The sequence below is a fragment of the Colias eurytheme genome, chromosome 10, assembly GCF_061535395.1.
Source record: "Colias eurytheme isolate Ceu_HAF_F1 chromosome 10, ilColEury1 Martin Lab GWU primary, whole genome shotgun sequence".
Lineage (NCBI taxonomy): Eukaryota > Metazoa > Arthropoda > Insecta > Lepidoptera > Pieridae > Colias > Colias eurytheme.
In genome coordinates, this window is record NC_142989.1 from 6,534,010 (window position 1) to 6,555,156 (window position 21,147).

Consider the following 21,147-nt stretch of genomic DNA (forward strand, 5'->3'; position numbering starts at 1 on the left):
TAAATCTAAACTTCAAAATCAAACTGACAACACGTGACAATTGAAACTTGACAGTTGACAGTGACAAAGGCAAAGATTTGCAGCCATACAGCCTGGTCGTATTTTATTAAATTATTTGCCATTTATTAATTAATATCTTATCTATATTTAGAAAAGAAAATCGTTAATTATTATTGTTGGTTTGTCTCCACTTATAAGAAAAACATCTACCTTAACCTTGGGACCGGGCAACCAGCTACTTTTATTCAAAAAGTAGCTGGTTGCCCGTTCGTGTTCGTGTTCGTGTTCGTGTTCGTGTTCGTGTTCGTGTTTGTGTTTGTGTTTGTGTATGTTCACATTCACATTCACATTCACATTCACATTCACATTCACATTCAAATTCACATTCACATTCACATTCACATTCACATTCACATTCACATTCACATTCACATTCACATTGTTCGTTGTTCGTTGTTCGTTGTTCGTTGTTCGTTGTTCGTTGTTCGTTGTTCGTTGTTCGTTGTTCGTTGTTCGTTGTTCGTTGTTCGTTGTTCGTTGTTCGTTGTTCGTTGTTCGTTGTTCGTTGTTCGTTGTTCGTTGTTCGTTGTTCGTTGTTCGTTGTTCGTTGTTCGTTGTTCGTTGTTCGTTGTTCGTTGTTCGTTGTTCGTTGTTCGTTGTTCGTTGTTCGTTGTTCGTTGTTCGTTGTTCGTTGTTCGTTGTTCGTTGTTCGTTGTTCGTTGTTCGTTGATCGTTGTTCGTTGTTCGTTGTTCGTTGTTCGTTGTTCGTTGTTCGTTGTTCGTTGTTCGTTGTTCGTTGTTCGTGTTTGTGTTTGTGTTTGTGTTTGTGTTTGTGTTTGTTTTTGTGTTCGTGTTTGTGTTTGTGTTTGTGTTCGAATTAAAATTCGAGTTTGTGTTTGTGTTCGTGTTCGTGTTCGCTGTTCGCTGTTCGCTGTTCGCTGTTCGCTGTTCGCTGTTCGCTGTTCGCTGTTCGCTGTTCGCTGTTCGCTGTTCGCTGTTCGCTGTTCGCTGTTCGCTGTTCGCTGTTCGCTGTTCGCTGTTCGCTGTTCGCTGTTCGCTGTTCGCTGTTCGCTGTTCGTTGTTCGTTTTCATGTTCGTGTTAGTGTTTGTGTTTGTGTTTGTGTATGTTCACATTCACATTCACATTCACATTGTTCGTTGTTCGTTGTTCGTTGTTCGTTGTTCGTTGTTCGTTGTTCGTTGTTCGTTGTTCGTTGTTCGTTGTTCGCTGTTCGCTGTTCGCTGTACGTGGTTCGTTGTTCGTTGTTCGTTGTTCGTTGTTCGTTGTTCGCTGTTCGCTGTTCGCTGTTCGCTGTTCGCTGTTCGCTGTTCGCTGTTCGCTGTTCGCTGTTCGCTGTTCGCTGTTCGCTGTTCGCTGTTCGCTGTTCGCTGTTCGCTGTTCGCTGTTCGCTGTTCGCTTTTCGCTGTTCGCTGTTCGCTGTTCGCTGTTCGCTGTTCGCTGTTCGCTGTTCGCTGTTCGCTGTTCGCTGTTCGCTGTTCGCTGTTCGCTGTTCGCTGTTCGCTGTTCGCTGTTCGCTGTTCGCTGTTCGCTGTTCGCTGTTCGTTGTTCGTTTTCATGTTCGTGTTTGTGTTTGTGTTTGTGTTTGTGTATGTTCACATTCACATTCACATTCACATTCACATTCACATTCACATTCACATTGTTCGTTGTTCGTTGTTCGTTGTTCGTTGTTCGTTGTTCGTTGTTCGTTGTTCGTTGTTCGTTGTTCGTTGTTCGTTGTTCGTTGTTCGTTGTTCGTTGTTCGATGTTCGTTGTTCGTGTTTGTGTTTGTGTATGTTCACATTCACATTCACATTCACATTGTTCGTTGTTCGTTGTTCGTTGTTCGTTTTCATGTTCGTGTTTGTGTTTGTGTTTGTGTTTGTGTATGTTCACATTCACATTCACATTCACATTCACATTCACATTGTTCGTTGTTCGTTGTTCGTTGTTCGCTGTTCGCTGTTCGCTGTTCGCTGTTCGCTGTTCGCTGTTCGCTGTTGTTCGTTGTTCGTGTTTGTGTTTGTGTTTGTGTTTGTGTTTGTGTTTGTGTTTGTTTTTGTGTTCGTGTTTGTGTTTGTGTTTGTGTTCGAATTAAAATTCGAGTTTGTGTTTGTGTTCGTGTTCGTGTTCGCTGTTCGCTGTTCGCTGTTCGCTGTTCGCTGTTCGCTGTTCGCTGTTCGCTGTTCGCTGTTCGCTGTTCGCTGTTCGCTGTTCGCTGTTCGCTGTTCGCTGTTCGCTGTTCGCTGTTCGCTGTTCGCTGTTCGCTGTTCGCTGTTCGCTGTTCGCTGTTCGCTGTTCGCTGTTCGCTGTTCGCTGTTCGTTGTTCGTTTTCATGTTCGTGTTTGTGTTTGTGTTTGTGTTTTTGTATGTTCTTATTCACATTCACATTCACATTCACATTCACATTCACATTGTTCGTTGTTCGTTGTTCGTTGTTCGTTGTTCGTTGTTAGTTGTTCGTTGTTCGTTGTTCGTTGTTCGCTGTTCGCTGTTCGCTGTTCGCTGTTCGTTGTTCGTTTTCATGTTCGTGTTTGTGTTTGTGTTTGTGTTTGTGTATGTTCACATTCACATTCACATTCACATTCACATTCACATTGTTCGTTGTTCGTTGTTCGTTGTTCGCTGTTCGCTGTTCGCTGTTCGCTGTTCGCTGTTCGCTGTTGTTCGTTGTTCGTGTTTGTGTTTGTGTTTGTGTTTGTTTTTGTGTTCGTGTTTGTGTTTGTGTTTGTGTTCGAATTAAAATTCGAGTTTGTGTTTGTGTTTGTGTTCGTGTTCGCTGTTCGCTGTTTGCTGTTCGCTGTTCGCTGTTCGCTGTTCGCTGTTCGCTGTTCGCTGTTCGCTGTTCGCTGTTCGCTGTTCGCTGTTCGCTGTTCGCTGTTCGCTGTTCGCTGTTCGCTGTTCGCTGTTCGCTGTTCGCTGTTCGCTGTTCGCTGTTCGCTGTTCGCTGTTCGCTGTTCGCTGTTCGCTGTTCGCTGTTCGTTGTTCGTTTTCATGTTCGTGTTTGTGTTTGTGTTTGTGTTTGTGTATGTTCACATTCACATTCACATTCACATTCACATTCACATTGTTCGTTGTTCGTTGTTCGTTGTTCGTTGTTCGTTGTTCGTTGTTCGTTGTTCGTTGTTCGTTGTTCGTTGTTCGTTGTTCGTGTTCGCTGTTCGCTGTTCGCTGTTCGCTGTTCGCTGTTCGCTGTTCGCTGTTCGCTGTTCGCTGTTCGCTGTTCGCTGTTCGCTGTTCGCTGTTCGCTGTTCGCTGTTCGCTGTTCGCTGTTCGCTGTTCGCTGTTCGCTGTTCGCTGTTCGCTGTTCGCTGTTCGCTGTTCGCTGTTCGCTGTTCGCTGTTCGCTGTTCGCTGTTCGCTGTTCGCTGTTCGCTGTTCGCTGTTCGCTGTTCGCTGTTCGCTGTTCGCTGTTCGCTGTTCGCTGTTCGCTGTTCGCTGTTCGCTGTTCGCTGCTCGCTGCTCGCTGTTCGCTGTTCGCTGTTCGCTGTTCGCTGTTCGCTGTTCGCTGTTCGCTGTTCGCTGTTCGCTGTTCGCTGTTCGCTGTTCGCTGTTCGCTGTTCGCTGTTCGCTGTTCGTTGTTCGTTGTTCGTTGTTCGTTGTTCGATGTTCGTGTTTGTGTTTGTGTTTGTGTTTGTGTTCGAATTAAAATTCGAGTTTGTGTTTGTGTTTGTGTTCGTGTTCGCTGTTCGCTGTTCGCTGTTCGCTGTTCGCTGTTCGCTGTTCGCTGTTCGCTGTTCGCTGTTCGCTGTTCGCTGTTCGCTGTTCGCTGTTCGCTGTTCGCTGTTCGCTGTTCGCTGTTCGCTGTTCGCTGTTCGCTGTTCGCTGTTCGCTGTTCGCTGTTCGTTGTTCGTTTTCATGTTCGTGTTTGTGTTTGTGTTTGTGTTTGTGTATGTTCACATTCACATTCACATTGTTCGTTGTTCGTTGTTCGTTGTTCGTTGTTCGCTGTTCGCTGTTCGCTGTTCGCTGTTCGCTGTTCGCTGTTCGCTGTTCGCTGTTCGCTGTTCGCTGTTCGCTGTTCGCTGTTCGCTGTTCGCTGTTCGCTGTTCGCTGTTCGCTGTTCGCTGTTCGCTGTTCGCTGTTCGCTTTTCGCTGTTCGCTGTTCGCTGTTCGCTGTTCGCTGTTCGCTGTTCGCTGTTCGCTGTTCGCTGTTCGCTGTTCGCTGTTCGCTGTTCGCTGTTCGCTGTTCGCTGTTCGCTGTTCGCTGTTCGCTGTTCGCTGTTCGCTGTTCGCTGTTCGCTGTTCGCTGTTCGCTGTTCGCTGTTCGTTGTTCGTTGTTCGTTGTTCGATGTTCGTGTTTGTGTTTGTGTTTGTGTTTGTGTTTGTGTTCGAATTAAAATTCGAGTTTGTGTTTGTGTTTGTGTTCGTGTTCGCTGTTCGCTGTTCGCTGTTCGCTGTTCGCTGTTCGCTGTTCGCTGTTCGCTGTTCGCTGTTCGTTGTTCGTTGTTCGTTGTTCGTTGTTCGTTGTTCGATGTTCGTGTTTGTGTTTGTGTTTGTGTTCGAATTAAAATTCGAGTTTGTGTTTGTGTTTGTGTTCGTGTTCGCTGTTCGCTGTTCGCTGTTCGCTGTTCGCTGTTCGCTGTTCGCTGTTCGCTGTTCGCTGTTCGCTGTTCGCTGTTCGCTGTTCGCTGTTCGCTGTTCGCTGTTCGCTGTTCGCTGTTCGCTGTTCGCTGTTACTTCGTCACAAATAATAAGTTTTTGATCCCATGGAATTTGGATCCAATGTGGTGCCTTCGATGGCGCCCAGTGTAAGCTATTGTGGTGGTAAATTATTATTTTTCTGTATTTTGACGATTGAAAAACGCTTCTAAGCGAAGTCCAGTTGAATAAATCAATATTTGAGTTTGAGTTCATCGTGTGGATGTGATGGTGTTCTATAAGGTCAGTTTGGCCGAGCGGTTATGTTTGTGTTATAATACATTGTGTTTTGACATCACGAGATAAATTACCGTACTCATTTCAAATGAACGTACGAGGACGTTTTGTGTTATTGTTTTACTATGGCCAAGCCGGATATAACTTGTGTTTTAACTTTTAATTATGTTCCAGGACTTATGGTTATCACTTGAGAGTTGAGATACAGATGAGATACAGAAGCCGCTGTTCGTAGCTGGAAAAACTCGTTGAGCTATCGAATCCTATGTAAATCACAATAATACTCGACAATGATTGCTATGAAGCGAAAAGTACAAGCAATTGCTAGACTACTATTGTGTCCTATGTACGTGTAAGAATAGTACCAAAGCCAAATTTAGATGACCGTGTTAGCGGTAATGGAAACTAATTATGATAATCGACTGCCACTTGTCTGTACAGTGCCACAAACTTATCTGACCCGGTGGCAAAAACTGGAACTACGTGCCGCCATTTTGAAATGTCACATTTTCACAGACTTTTCATACGGAATATTTTGTTTATATAAAAGAAAGCGACATCAGTGACACTGTCACCGGGTCAGATAAGTTTGTGGGAGTATTCAGAGAGAAAGCTTGAAACTTATAAGCGCTTATCGGCGCTTGTCATGTTCATATATTTTCCTGCGCGGGTTGACAGCACTGACAGGAAAATATATGAACATGACAAGCGCCGATAAGCGCTTATAAGTTTCAAGCTTTCTTTCTGAATACGCCCTTAGGCACTATACGGGTCTTCTGTGACTTAGTCTGACAACTGGGCAGATAATAATACAATCGAATGCCACTTGTCTGTACGGGTCTTCTGTGACTTAGTCTTACAACTGGGCAAATAATATAATCGGATGCCACTTGTATGTACGGGTCTTCTGTGACTTAGTCTGACAACTGGGCAGATAATAATACAAATCGAATGCCACTTGTCTGTACGGGTTTTCTGTGACTTAGTCTTACAACTGGGCGGGAAATAATAATAACCTGATTGTCACTTGTCAGTATGGATCCAGACAGTGGTTTAGTCTGACAACTGAACAAAGAAACAAATAATTTGAATATTATGTACTTAAAACAAGTCTGAATGTCACCAGCTGAAGTGAATTATATCATTGATATTTTGAGTTTTGAATTACCGCTCAGAGCGCGAGCTTTTTTTCAGAATGGCCGTGTTAGCGCGTTTAATTTAATGATAAAATTATATTTTAAAAGTAATTCAATTGATTAACTTATTAATTATTTTAATAATAATTAAATGGATAAAAGTATTAATGATCATTTAATTATCAAATAATAATAATATTACATGTCATATTCAAAATAACGATCAAAACAACACAAATAACACCTGCGCTGACTCACACAGTCACACCACTCGAATAGTTGTTTTGATCGTCCTATAAATAACGGTCGTCTGCAGTTGCGAGTCATTCTTGTACCGACTTTGGTCGAGTGAAGATGTCTAAGAAATATTATACCAGTATTTAATTACGTAATACAACCACGCTCTAACATATATGTATATTTTTTTTTATCAATGTTACTCTGATCGGTATTTAAGTATTGTATTAACTATTTAAATTAGTAATGGATCTTTTAATGTACTATCAAAACGTGAATAGAATAAGAAGTAAAACTAACGAGATTTTCTCTCAAATTTTAATAGAGAACTATGATGTTATATGCTTTTGTGAAACAAATCTAAATGAAGGTATTTGCGATAGTGAGTTGTTTGACAATAGGTATACCGTCTTCCGTAGAGATCGCTATACGTCACAATGTAGAAAGGTAGACGGCGGTGGGGTTTTAATAGCGGTTAAAAAAGAGATACCCGCTGTGCGTCACCAGACCTGGGAGAGCTCTGCAGAGGACATTTGGCTATCTCTTAGAATAGGTAATGTTACTGAAATCATTATTGGTTTAGTTTATCTCCCACCTGATATACCTAAGCAAATCTATGAACACTATTTTGAAACATGTACACAGGTACTCACTGAAAATGATAAGCAGGTTATAATTATTGGTGATTTTAATATTCCAGAAATAGACTGGAGTCACGATTTAAATTTTATGCAAGGATCTCTATCTCATAAGGCTAAGGCTCTTGTTGATATAATGTCTATAGGCAGCTTACATCAATTAAACAAAATAGTTAACGTAAATAATAGAGTACTATGTAGATCTTTTCCTTACGAATATTATGGGATTAAAAACAGAAAATGTAGATCCTTTAATAAACGAAGATAGACATCATCCTCCTTTTAAGGTATATATTTCTACACCTAAAAACGTAAGTCTAATTACAAGATATCTGATTCTTTTAATTTTAGAAAGTGTAAGGCCCTTCGCTCATGGAGCTACTCAAAAAGAACTAGTCACAAACTCAAATTACTAACGAGTTGCCTGAGCGTCACAGCCCATACATGTTCTATGGAGTTTCGCACACGACGCGACTAGTTACTAAGGTCAGTAACGCGTTAGCAACCAATCACGCGCGACGCGTCGTGCCGGTCTCCACGCTACTGGTTTCCCGAGTTTCTTTGTTTTTTATGATAAAAATGAACGAGCAAACATTGACAAGTGACTGAAACCTTATAACTTGAGTAGCGTTGTATGCGAGATACAATTTGTAACTGGTTTGTAATCGTAATTACTGATTAGTTCAGTCATTTTTGAGTAGCTCCATGAGCGACGGGCCTAATTTTACAGAATGCAAGAAATTTTTGAATAATATAAATTGGAATAATGAATTTAAAGGCTTTATCGATGTGGACGAATATGTAAATAAATTTTATGAGCTACTTTATATTGTAATTAAAAATAATACACCTTATAAAAGATGCAATGTTCACGGAAACGCACAAACTCCTGTTTGGTTCAGTAACGCCCTTAAGAAATGTCTGAGAGAAAAAGAAAAATATCACACAAAACTTAGAATATTCGGTAATCCACGGGACTATGATACTTTTTCTCTTTTACGCAAGCGAGCAAAACGCCTTATCAAAACGTGTGAACGTAACTATAAGAAATCAATAGAAGAATCTTTACCCCAATCTACAAAACTTTTTTGGTCTTACATTAAAAACAAAAAACGCGCTTCGTCCGTTCCTCCCACGCTTACTCTGGGTAATCGTTCAGCACGTACAGATATTGAAATAAGTAATATGTTCGCAGAGTTCTTTTCATCTGTCTGGGAAAAAGACTCATCAGGTAATCACATTTTATATGGTATACTAGACTATATTATGAAATGGCGTGAAAAAAACAACATTGCAATAATAATACACATTCGTATAAGTGATAATTGTTTACCAAAAGTTTTATTCATTTTCATTGACATGAAACTTACTGCATGGTTTCAAGTTGAACTAATCAACGTTTTCTTTTTCTTTCGGCAGCATGTATGAGTTCTGTGGGGGTAGCATCCAAGGATGGGCCATGTATTCCGGCGACAAAACAGATATCGAATCTTCTGGCACCCTTGGTATAGGTAGTAGAGAGTTATATTGATTCCAATGAGGATTAATAAATAGTACGTGTCGATCGTTTCGTTCTTGCAGCGGTCTAAAGTTGCGGAGATTAGGTTCATCCCATGAGTCCCATAGTTTTCTAAATTGCTTCATCTGAAAACCAATCAGACAGAATTTATTCTCGTACTTACGTAAAAATAATTAATTTGTATTTGAACTCTTGATTAGATAGTTAAAACGCGATTTGATTGTAAGGAAATAACTCTGCTCTGTATCCGATAACAGATTCTTGCGGCCAATTTCTTACAGACAATCTATTGATAATAATATAATCAATTATTGCATACCTCTGCATTCATTCCAAATTAATTTCATAAAAAAAAAAACAGAAAGCTGAAGAATCGAGCAGTTGGATTGTTGTACTATTAAGTTGATGTAATATCAAAATTAATTAATAATAAAAATATATAGGTACATTATACACCTAGAAGTCTGGCCAGCCAAAGCTGAACCCAGTAAAGGGCGGCAAATTTAAAAAATATGGACCTGGTAACATCGGTTAAACATTTTGATACTTTTAATATTCATAAAGGTGATCATAGTATATGTATGTCGTGGCCATATCGTAGATTTGCTCATTTCATGAAATGGCCAACATAGTTTGATCAGATCGTTAAATCGTCAACGTTTCACGATTTGGTCATCGACATTTGGCCAGATCGTATAAAATATAGGTTAGGTTAGGTTAGGTTAGACTTTAATAAACAACGCACGAGCCGAGCGAGCAAAGCGAGCGTGAGCGAATCTCTTTTTAAAAAAGAAACAAAAATGGTCGCATTTCGTGAAATGGCCATCCATGTTTGGCCAGATCGACGATCTGGCCAAATGTGGATGACCAAATCGTGAAACGTTGACGATTTAACGATCTGGCCAAACTAAATTGGCCATTTCATGAAATGAGCAAATCTACGATATGACCACGACATGTATATAGGTACATTAAGTACACATCACAGCAAGATTTAAACGTTATTAAAGCAAATCATTTGAACCGTTTTCAACAAAACTGACAACTAACTACGCAGAAACGCCATGATGACATTCCAGATACTGTGGCCGCTACAAAAAACACTGGGTTCAGCTTTGGCTGGCCAGAATCCACCCTTCGAAAAAATTGAATTGAAACTCTATCAACACATGAGAATTGAGAACAAAAACAAAGCTCAAAAGCTGTACAAATTATTTTGCGTCCGAGGGATGCGAGCGGATTAATAATTTTGATAGGGATTATATTATAAATAGCCCAACATTAGTAAAGAGTGGTAAGTAGGTAGGTACTTATATGAATACCAAAAAAAATATTACTTGAATGACGTATAATCACTACATAGTATAAAACAAAGTCGCTTTTTCTGTCCCTATGTCCCTATGTATGCTTAAATCTTTAAAACTACGCAACGGATTTTGATGCGGTTTTTTGTAATAGATAGAGTCGTTCAAGAGGAAGGTTTTAGTATATAATTTATTAGGTTTTAGACAAAGCGGGCGAAGCCGCGGGCGGAAAGCTAGTTATTTATATTTTTAAGGTTGTGATTTCATTTAGCTTTTCAACTAGCCACAAATATTTATAATTTTTTAAATACCTTCATAATATGAGACTCTATCTACACTCTACAGAGATAAACAAAAATTATGCATATATCACCCAGGCTAGGGCGATTATATTCCATTTTAAGATTATAAGTATTTAATGAAAGTATCCATATTCATGTATATTGTACATATCAAAGGCTGATTTATTTGCGTATTATCCCGTTTACTTGTGCGTAAGGACATTGCGGCCTTGAATCGGGTATGCTCATAATAATAACCAACATGTGTAATTTCTATGCTGAAATTTTTTGTAATTCAAGAGTTTATTCGCATATAAAATTGAAACCAAGCCAGAGCTTTCGAGCGTGACTTATTCATATGATAGGCACGTGAATCAATTACTTACACCACAACCTTTTTTGTTATTCGTGAACAAAAAATATAATTTCTATTAAGGATTTTTTTTTCGGGATGAACCAATATGATTGAATAGAGTTCCACGGGAGGCGGTGTTAAAATTAGTTTCATTGTAATTATTATGGATTAGGCCGGCAACAGTTTCAACAAACAACAACTAAAGGATATTAAAATAATTCATAATCATACTTTAACTTTAATAATAATAAAAGGGAAACTAATAAACAAACTTTTCTAGCGCTGATGAAATAATTTTAAACACAAACATTTATTTATTAACCCTACAATGTAGTCGGTCTACATGTGTAATCCAGTGATACAAAATTGCTAATTTCTAAAAATCTAATCGCTCCAGTTATTTCATTCTTCGTGTACTCTAAGTTGAATAATTGCCGTATGCACTAGTGCAGCGCAGAGCGCGTCAGGTGCGCGTGGTTGTGCAACAGGAGCTCCGCAAAATTCGCGGTCTACGTACATATGCCGCGCGACCAACAACGTAAGTTTTTTGTTGTGACTGTTTCATTTATTTTTAAAAAATGTTATATTGTGATTTTAAAAATAATGTTACAGACTTATAAATTATTAATTTTATAACGTATTTATTTATATTTGCAGGTAAAAACAGAGTTATTTAGATAATTATGGACAACAGACGAAAGAGACTGATCGAGGCTTGGTTGGCCGAAGACAATTAGACGTGATGATCTTGGTGGCGACTAGTCAAGTTCAGATAAAATTATGTGATATTACGACTGAAAAAGAGGTATTTTTTATTGTAGTTGTTTTTTCTAATCATAAAAGATATGGTTGTATGTTTTGTTGATTATTTTAGAATTGAAATTGAAATAAATAAACAGGCATTTTTATTTATTTGTGTACTTTTTCTTGTTTTAAAAATGGTATACCCTTGTAAACCACGCGACTCACACGTCACTTTTAGATACGCGACTACTGTAGGGTTAAGACATTGATGATTATAAATTTTTAGAGAATAGAAAAAAATTCGATCACGAGGCGGGACTCAAACCCGCATCCTTTCACGCCAATCCGGGGCACAAATGCATTAAAGCATGCATTTGAATGTCATAAAACCAAAAATATCAAATTCAACATTGATTATTATTAATTAGACTTCTTCTAGAAAGACTTTTGAATCATCCTAACATAGTTTGACCATTTACCACCCGTTCGTAATGCAGTTTCGGAGACGATCGACGACGGAGACGATCTAAGATTTAAGATTCTAAAAGCAACGTTACTTGAATCATTAAAACGTGCATCATGAATTACCTGATCTAAAGAAGCGAATAAAGATTTCCTCGGCACCAACCATCTGACTACAAAATTTTCGCCTCGTACTGTGTGCAAACTGCCCCAATATAGAAAATAATCTTCGTAAAACATTGGAAGCAAGTGCGACATGGGGTACGGGCCTACACGCGTGTGGGTTTGTGCTTCTTGGATCCTTGGGAAGCCTTCTATAATCCAGCTAAGGCGTTCATCAGGGTTTACACCATACTGGAAGTGTTATTACTCGTTAGCTAGTAAACTAATAGCATATATCTCAATCTGGCAAGCAAATTTCATAAAAAAATTTGACCAATAGACCAACTAGAGAATGACATACGTAATCAGAATCCAATCAAGAAATAATTAATTCGTATGCAATTTTCGTTATACAATCAAATAAAAGACAACTAGATGCCAAATATAATTATAAGATTCCGTGATCTTAAAGTTTACATAGACTCGACTTTTCCACTTTTGATAGGGACTTGAGTTCCAAACTACAAATTCAAAACCTTAGTTCGAAACTATAATATTATTAATGACGATGATGTGATGACTGATGAATCACTTATACATTAATGAAATACTGCACCAATGACGCTATAGGCAAAAAAAATGTTATAAAAAGTCATTCTTACTTTGATCATATAACAGACCATAACTACTCCGTCAGGATGTCGGAACGCCTCGTCCTGCGTCATATAGTCGGCTTTGAAAAATGTAACCTAAAATATATTTTAAGCCTTGTATCCACTTGAGCATGCTCGGGTGAATAAGCCGCTCGTTAGCCTGAGCATGCTCAGAGGAACGAAATGAATGTTTTGGTCGAACGAGCCTCAAAATTGAAAAAGCTGTGCTCAGGCTGCTCAGTATATGCTCGGCTCCGTCATGTCTTCACGTGTCCGTGTAATGTATGTGTATTAAAACTCGGGGAATTCGACGCGCTCGCCTCAAACACAAAAATAACCGTCCACACTGAGCGCCGAGCGAATGCTGAGCACCTTTGAGCACGGACCAAAACCGACAGATGCCGGCTCGCCCTGAGCGCGCTCGGATTTGCTCGGGCCGAGCGTGCTCAGGCGTCTCCACTTGAGCGGCTCGGCCAATGAGCCGTGCAGTCGCCTGAGCATGCTCAAGTGGATACAAGGCTTAAGATACTTTACCTTATTTATATTGTATTATTATTATTTACACTAAATCATCACTTGGCTTAGATAAGCATCATCATCATCATCATTAACAGCCTATGTTTGTCCACTGCTGGACATAGGCCTCAGTCATGGCACGCCATTGAGCCCGGTCATTCGCTCGTTGACGCCAGTTATGCCCAGCAACCCTGCGGATGTCGTCACTCCACCTTGTAGCAGGGCGTCCTACACTACGTTTGCCGAGCCGCGGTCTCCACTCTAGTACATGTGTGCCCCAGCGGTTGTCCGTTCTGCGGCACATATGACCGGCCCACTGCCACTTCAGCATGCTAATCCGTTGAGCTATGTCGGTAACTTTCGTTCTCTGGCGAATTACTTCGTTCCGGACTTGGTCCCTCAGAGAAATACCGAGCATAGCTCTCTCCATAGCACGCTGAGCGACTTTAAGTTGGTGGACCAGTCGTACTGTCAGTGTCCACGTCTCGGCTCCGTAGGTCATGACTGGTAGGACGCACTGATTAAATACTTTTGTCTTGAGGCATTGTGGTAGTGACGACGCGAAGACTCGACGGAGTTTTCCAAAAGCCGCCCAACCCAGCCGAATCCGCCTGTTGATCTCACCGTCGAAATTGTTCTTACCTAGTTGGAGCATTTGCCCTAGGTATACATACTCTTGAACAATTTCTAGGGAGACTCCATTTATTATGATCGGCTCCGGTAAGACATGATTGTTGACCATGATCTTCGTTTTGTCTGAGTTCATGCGGAGACCGATGCGTAAGGAGGATTCGGCTAGTTCGTTCAGCATCTGCTTGAGTTCCTGCAGCGATTTAGCCATAATGACTATGTCGTCAGCAAATCGCAAGTGTGAGATGTACTGGCCGTTGATATTGATGCCTCGTCCTTTCCAATTCAGCGCCCGAAACATATCCTCTAACGCGTTGGTGAACAATTTCGGTGAGATAACGTCACCTTGTCTCACCCCTCGCCGTAGTTGGATACGCTTGGTACGCTGGTTTTGGATGTGGACGGACATGGTTGCAGCATCGTACAGAGATCTCAACACTTCGATATATCTCCAGTCAACCTGGCAGCGCTGCAAGGAATCCAGAACAGACCAAGTCTCGATGCAGTCGAAGGCTTTCTCGTAGTCCACAAAAGCAATGCACAGGGGCTGATTGTACTCTTCTGTTTTCTGCACAATCTGCCGCACAGTGTGGATGTGGTCTACGGTACTGTAACCGCTGCGAAACCCAGCCTGTTCCGGAGGTTGAAACTCATCGAGTCTTCGTGCAAGACGGTTAGTGATGACCCTTGAGAACAGCTTGTAGGTGTGGCTCAAAAGCGATATGGGCCTATAGTTCTTTAAGAGGGTTTTGTCCCCCTTTTTAAAGAACAGCACCACGACACTTTCGCTCCACGCCTTTGGAGTTCTCCCAGTGAAGAGGACAGAATTAAAAAGGTCTCTTAGTTGTTTTAGGACAGGAGCTCCACCTGCCTTGATGAGCTCCGTAGTTACTCCGTCATCTCCAGGGGCTTTTCCGTTTTTAAGTTGCCTCAGGGCCAACTCCAATTCGTCTAGGCTGATTTCGGGAAGCTCATCGGTGTAATGGCGAGTTAAGGTAGCTCTGGGGTCTTTGCTGGATGGTACTGGCTTAGGTTTGTGTGAAGTGTACAAGCGGCTGTAAAAGTCTTCAACCTCCGCAAGAATCTCCGGCCTCGATGTCAAGACGCTCCCCGTAGATGTTGTCAGCTTTGTCAGTGAAGATCTATCTAGGTTTTGCGCGAACACTTTCGTTCCGCGATTTTGCTCAATTGCTTTTTCAACTGCAAGAGTATTATAGGATCTAAGGTCGCGCCGAACCATCGTGGATATCCTTTTGTTTAATAGCCTTTGGGCTGGCAAAGCTGATTGTGGGTTTTCGCGTCGGTCGTCCATCAAAGCCAGGGTCTCCCGCGAAAGTTTAGACCTTTTACCGGTAGATTTTATTATGAACAACCCTTTACCTTCATCCCTGAGAATATCAATGACTTGTTGGAGTTTTTGATCAACGTCATTTGTGGGTTCTAAGGAGGCGAATCTATTGTGTAATTTTAACTGAAAAGTTTCAGATTCAAGAGCGGTTTGAAGTAAACTGGGCCGGAGTATTGACCTTATCAATCGGTTTCGTTCTAACTTGCAATTGATATTCAGAGTGCCTCTAAGATAACGGTGATCACTGCCCGTATTAAACCTTGTGATCACTGAGACATCTCTGAATATGCGTTTTTTGTCCGTAATGATAAAGTCAATCTCGTTACGGGTCCTACCATCGGGGCTTTGCCAGGTCCACTTCCTTTGGGGCTGTTTCTTGAAGAAAGAGTTCATCAAATGCAGTCCCTCTTTTTCGAGGAAGTTGACCAGCATATGACCCCTCTGGTTTCTGACTCCAAAACCGTGCGGTCCTATCGCCGATTCGCTGCAACTTTGCGTTCCCACTTTAGCGTTGAAGTCCCCCATCACAACATTGTAGTGTGCCTTTTTGGTGTAATGTAAGGCTTTAGATATATCTTCGTATAGTTTTTCTACATCTTCGTCAGAGTGTGCCGAAGTTGGTGCGTAAACCTGGATCACCTTAAGGCTATACCTCTTAGAGATCTTAAGTATGAGGTACGCAACCCTGGGCGACACACTTGCGACTTCTACAATGTTGGAACAGAGGACTTTGTTGACCAGAAACCCAACACCACCTTCAGAAAGGCGGTCTCCTTCTCTAAAGTACATGATATGTCCCGATTCAAGAGTTATGGTGTCCTCTCCCTCTCTTCGGACTTCGCATAACCCAAGAATATGCCACTTTATATTACTTAACTCCTCTTCGAGCTGCACAAGGTGTTCATCGAGCCGTAGCGTGCGTCCGTTATACGTTGCAAGGGTCAGTTGGATTTGGCGGCCTACCGTAACCCGGGGATTCTTCGCACCCCCTGTTCTACCGTTACCACGACCGCCGCCGTAGCCGGGAATAGTAGAACTACCGGGAACTGGGGGCCGTGGTTGGGAATAGCTTGCCATAATTGGTAAATACCCATAGTCGCCACGCTGGGCATGCGGGTTGGCGACCGCAGTGCATAACATTTCGAAACAGCAATGCTGCTGCCCATTGCTGTCCTGTTAAATTTTGTTATGCTGATTTGGATGGTTATACCGCCATCAGTCGGTCGTCAGAGCCTCGTCCGTTGTTCAACAGGATGCACCGCGGGAAGGTGAGGTTGACTATTGGAGCACTGAGGTGTTATTGTGCTCCCTTACATCCCTTACTTAGATAAGCGTTTACAATTAATTTTAATGACATAATTGGCAATATTAATTTATACCTGCATTTCACCTGGATACCGTCTATTATCTACTGTATGTTCACTGCCTTCCATCATATGAGCACCCCAATGAAAGTGAATTTGGGATAATACATGTTTCTCGAGGAAAGGGCCACCTTCTAGATATGGCCTTTCTGTTCGCCATTTTGCACCCAACAATACTTTAAATAATTGTAAAATAACGACAGATTATTAAAATTGTGTTATTAACCGCAGCCAATTACAACTTTTAAAGTGTGAATATAAATTATCTTATAATATTTTCTACCCATATCGGAGTAGGTAGTAGGTACTCAACTACTCATCAGTAGCGGGAACCAATGCCAAAAATATTTTAAATAAAAAAAAATCATATTATTCATGAAAGCAAGGAGTCATTAACCTTTATCACAACCACCGCGTGAAACTTAAGTTTGTTAATAGACAGGTCATGAACTCGAAACTATGTACTACAAAATAGAGTCCGCGTGGATTACATATTATAATAATCCTTACAATTTTTGACCTCACCGTGTACAAATAGGGGTTTGAAAGTTGACTACAAAGTCTGGCCATCAGAAACAAAGGAAATTAGAGCAAGGGGCTCCTCAGCAGTGATATTATGTATTAATGAATAGAGTTCCACTGGGGGTAGTTTTAAAGTTAATCTCATTTTCGTAATTATTTTAGATTAAGGCGACAAAGAGGAGTTCAACATGATATGTATTTACATGCCAAAGCTTAGAAAATCTTATTATTATCATTATAGCTAATAAAAATGAACCGACAAATTTGATGCTGACCATAAAACTCGAGAACGGTTCGACCAATTCGGATAATTTTTTTAATGCTTTAACGCTTTGTTAAGGCACAAGGAAGGCTCATAAGGAGAGAATATTCGAAAAAAGGGGCAATACTAGTACTATAATGTTATATTACCCGTATATCCAGTATTGGTAATTTTGATCTTATGCGGGTAAACGTCAAAGTTGTACCACTTCAGTTCTGGACACGTGTATCTCAGTGAGTCTGTAATAGAAACTTCGATAGGAGTTGGTAGGTTGCCTTCAATTTCACTTAAGTAATAAATCCATTCCACTGAACCAATTGGAGGGATTACTTTTTCATCCTTTACAGGTGCAACTTCTTCCTCTTCTATAGGAAAAAATCTATTTTAATCTTATTAATATTATGTTTGAATTTTTGAAGGTTTGTGGTAAAAATGTTTGTGGTCCTATAAGCCAAAATATTTACAGAAATAGGATAGTATATTATATTTACAAATTATTTACATTCTAATGTAAATAATTTGTAAATATAGATACTTCATAATATTACTTTTAAATAACAAGATCAATAATTAATTTTGTTAAAAATATTATGAAAACAAACGTAATGATTGATACCTTTTGGTATTACTACTTTGATCATAATTCACTTAAAATTTAATCAATTTTTTATAAAATTTTTGTAGATTATTTATACATTTTTGGATTTTGTATAATGTTTTGACAGTTTATTTATCAAAAAATATGAATTATGACTTTGAAGAATATACACACAGGTTAAATAACATAATAATTATTCATAGTACGTGATTATACACACACACAATAGTATGCACGATATTACATGCATTGTGTAATTAATAAAAAAATACCTGTTTTATTTTATTATACTGAAAATGTTCTGCCGTTGCACGCCTTTGTAGCGCGAAATAGCTGATAGACTTGTTGAAGCATTAAACTATTGAATATTATTGCAAAACCGACTGATAATAATCCAGTATGTGATCAATCCGAAAAGAAAAGCTTATGTTTGTACCTGTGGTTTGTACACACATTTGTACATGTAGGTTTATCAATTGTTTTGTAAAATTTTTAGATAAAGATATAAAAATTTAAATACGATTTCTATCGTAGTTTTACTGTTCTATGCACAGTTCTATGATTTCTATTGAATTTTTTTTTTCGATATAAAAATAAGCAAAAAAAACTAGAACTGATGCCATTATAACCGTTTTTGTTGCCAATTTCATTATTTATATGTCAGCATTGCTCTAAATAAGAAATATCAAATTACTTATATTATGTCAATGTAACATTGATAATATTATAAAAAGTACAAACAAACAAAGCACTGAAAATGAAGAAAAATGATAACGAAAAAAATTTTAAGGAAATTACAATCTACCCAGACAGAGAACTTCTAGTTTGGGAAAAATGGATTCAAATAAGAAAAGAGGAGACAAATCATTTAGCTGCAAAAACTAACAGACCACCAGCAGATTTAACAATGAACTTATTGGAAAAGGTTCGCGAGGACAAAGAAAGAAAAGAAGTATTAGAACATGCTCAAATTGAAAAGAAGCCAACTGTTAGAGGTTGCTTATGGGAACAACCTCTTAGATTAAAGCAGCGTTGTTACTGTGAACCAGTTTATGAAGTTCAAAGGACGAGAGCTGAAATGGGAAAACCCAGAATTATACAGCATGTTGGAGTACCCAAGTACATTCAGGAAACAGAAAAAGGTATTAGCGGTGTATCAAAAAGAAATCCGTGTTCAAATATTGATCACGAGTACAAAAAATATAGAGACGAAAGAGAAAAAAACCTTAAGGAGAAGATTGATAAAATTGATCCCTACCGGTTAGTGTAATGTTTTATTAAAAAGATCTGTATAATTAGTTAACTGATCTTTTTGTATAGAATTAAATTCTTCAGTAGCTATTATTCGCCGGCAGATTATTACCGTATTCATATATTATTTAATATAATAAAAAAATCTTATTTAATTTCAGGCCAGATATGCAAGAACTATTTGTACTAGGTCGTAAGCCGAAGCCTCCTCCACCAAAAATACCCGACCTACCTAAGATTATTCTTTCTACAGTAATGAGTCATGGCAACTATGCTGTCAGTTCCATTTACGCACTAAAAGTTAACAATACAATTTTCGTTAAGGATATACCAGATCAAAAAATACCAAGTGCCATAACAGCTATGCAAAAAGAACCAGGACATGAATGGTGTAACTCGTGGTCATATTATTTTAATACACCAGTTAATAGAGCTGGAAGATGTAAACTGTTTTTGAAAAATGTTGGGACCGTAATGTTAAGATATTGCTGGAAAAAGATAAAGCGATCACTTCCCTTCATTCCGGAACAACCCTTTGAGCAAGTATTCTTTTTTAACAAAAATGAAGATACTATTTATCCTGGCCAAGAAAAAATAATTTATTTCACTTTCATTTCTGACAAACCAGGAATTTATAGTGAAATTTGGGAACTTAGTACATGTAATATTTGCCTTTTTGATACTTTTGCTGAGAAAATAACAATCAATTTGAACGCTGACTCCGTCGAAAATATAGAGAGAACTAGAAGAAAAGCATATAAATTAGATGTGAAAATTAAGCATGTTGCAATAAGAAACTTCGTCTTACATTTATTGGATGAAGTAATAACGAATGCCGTTAGCATACAACCGCCACCATATCCATACAAGAATTATCTTTTAGAACGAGAAATGTTTATTATGAAAAATCCTATTTATTTCTATCATCAAACCGAAGTTCTACATCTAAACGATTTATATACCGAAATGTTACCTGGACAAACGTGGGATCTCTCTATCGTTAGCTGGAGAGCCGCAATGATGGAGAAAATGTATGACGATAGAATGAAATACTTTGAACTTCTTAAAAAGTCACATCTCCATCTTTTAAAACCATGGCTAGAAGGTGAAGAGCTTTTGAAAGAAAAATATAGAGCTGTTAATTTGCTACTCGGTCAGTTAGCCGACAAATTTGACTCGGAATATTTAAGATTATACCAACTCTTGAGGCGCGATGTGTCTGGAGAGTCACATGTTGCTGATATGAGTACTGTATCTATTACTTCATTGGATTCTACTACAAGCTTCACAATTAATAATATACTTTACGTACGAATGTACGAACATCTAGCTTTCACAATAGAAATGTGTGCAGGAGCTTTGAGCAGTTTGGATTTGAACAGATGGATCCAATTTGATTTCTGTCGTTGAAAATTTGAAATGTATGCTGAATATTATTATTTATCAATTCGAAGTGTAAAGTACAAACCTCCACCGTTTCGGTAGAGTAGGGTCGAATAAAAATGAATACCATCAATGCTGTTTTAAAAATAAATAGAAAATATGTAAAATCAACATAAAATTATTTCGTTTCAAATTTAAAATATTTTTTATTATAATCCTTGAACAAATTTAATGAAAAATAATTAAGATAGTGATTATTTTGTTAAAGTTCTTTATTGGATGTCTGTGTGTCATGTAATTTAAAGGGCTTCAAGCAATTATATTTGCGTGTAATATTCGAGTAAAATATTACATTTACGTCTAGTAGTTTTATAATGAACTTTTCTTTATAGAGATAAAACTACATCAAATAAATATAATATTACTAGCTTTCCGCCCACGGCTTTGCCCGCGTTTTCAAAGAAAAACTTGCGTATCTCCCGTTCCCGTGGGATTTCCGGGATAAAACCTAGTTTATGTGTTAATACAAGTTACCCTCTATATATGTGTGCTAAATTTCATTGAAATCGGTCCAGTAGTTTATGCGTGAAAACCATACATACATACATAATTACAAACCTTTCCTCTTTATAATATATTATAATATATTTAATATACCTACTTATTATAATATATCTTTATATTAGTATAGATATTCTAAATGTTAAAAAAAAATTGGTTGTTTGTAAAGTAGGTTTACGATCGAGATGTTTACGTGATAACATAATGCAGTGGCTGCGCTCGAGATGAGACGGGAGATCGGTCCGTCTCTCTCTCGTTATACCTGCGATCGCGCTCGTGAGGTTTTGGTGTGACACAAGTTTCTGAACATGTCACCCGACTAAAACGATTTTAAAAACGTTATCACGTTAATATTGAAAGAGTTGGTTGATAGACAGCCTTATTTCAGTACGTGGAAAATATT

General features: G+C 38.9%; 2 protein-coding genes across 2 annotated transcripts; one reads left to right on the forward strand and one right to left on the reverse strand.

Annotated features, from left to right (window-relative positions):
• Positions 1–5: 5 nt before the first annotated feature.
• On the reverse strand, positions 6–17,592 carry LOC149905226 (putative carbonic anhydrase 3). The gene is made up of 8 exons (XM_090106546.1): positions 17,568–17,592; positions 17,101–17,316; positions 16,183–16,343; positions 12,319–12,405; positions 11,681–11,908; positions 8,284–8,533; positions 3,778–3,866; positions 6–92 (listed from the first exon to the last, which is right to left on the reverse strand). Exons 1-8 carry the CDS (start codon positions 17,590–17,592, stop codon positions 6–8), a joined length of 1,143 nt encoding a protein of 380 aa, XP_089962672.1.
• A 714-nt stretch (positions 17,593–18,306) lies between these two features.
• On the forward strand, positions 18,307–20,210 carry LOC149905227 (uncharacterized). The gene is made up of 2 exons (XM_090106547.1): positions 18,307–18,809; positions 18,962–20,210. Exons 1-2 carry the CDS (start codon positions 18,307–18,309, stop codon positions 20,208–20,210), a joined length of 1,752 nt encoding a protein of 583 aa, XP_089962673.1.
• The last annotated feature ends 937 nt before the right edge of the window (positions 20,211–21,147 follow it).

Excerpts from the sequence above, each read along its gene's own strand:
- LOC149905226 (XM_090106546.1), bottom strand. The coding sequence starts at position 17,592 with ATGATCAAAGTAGTAATACCAAAAG. Across the intron at positions 12,406-16,182 it reads GGTATCCAGGTGAAATGCAG|GTTACATTTTTCAAAGCCGA; the intron begins GTATAAATTAAT and ends AATATATTTTAG. Across the intron at positions 11,909-12,318 it reads TGGTCTGTTATATGATCAAA|TATGGTGTAAACCCTGATGA; the intron begins GTAAGAATGACT and ends TAACACTTCCAG.
- LOC149905227 (XM_090106547.1), top strand. The coding sequence starts at position 18,307 with ATGAAGAAAAATGATAACGAAAAAAATTTTAAGGAAATTACAATCTAC. Across the intron at positions 18,810-18,961 it reads GATAAAATTGATCCCTACCG|GCCAGATATGCAAGAACTAT; the intron begins GTTAGTGTAATG and ends ATTTAATTTCAG.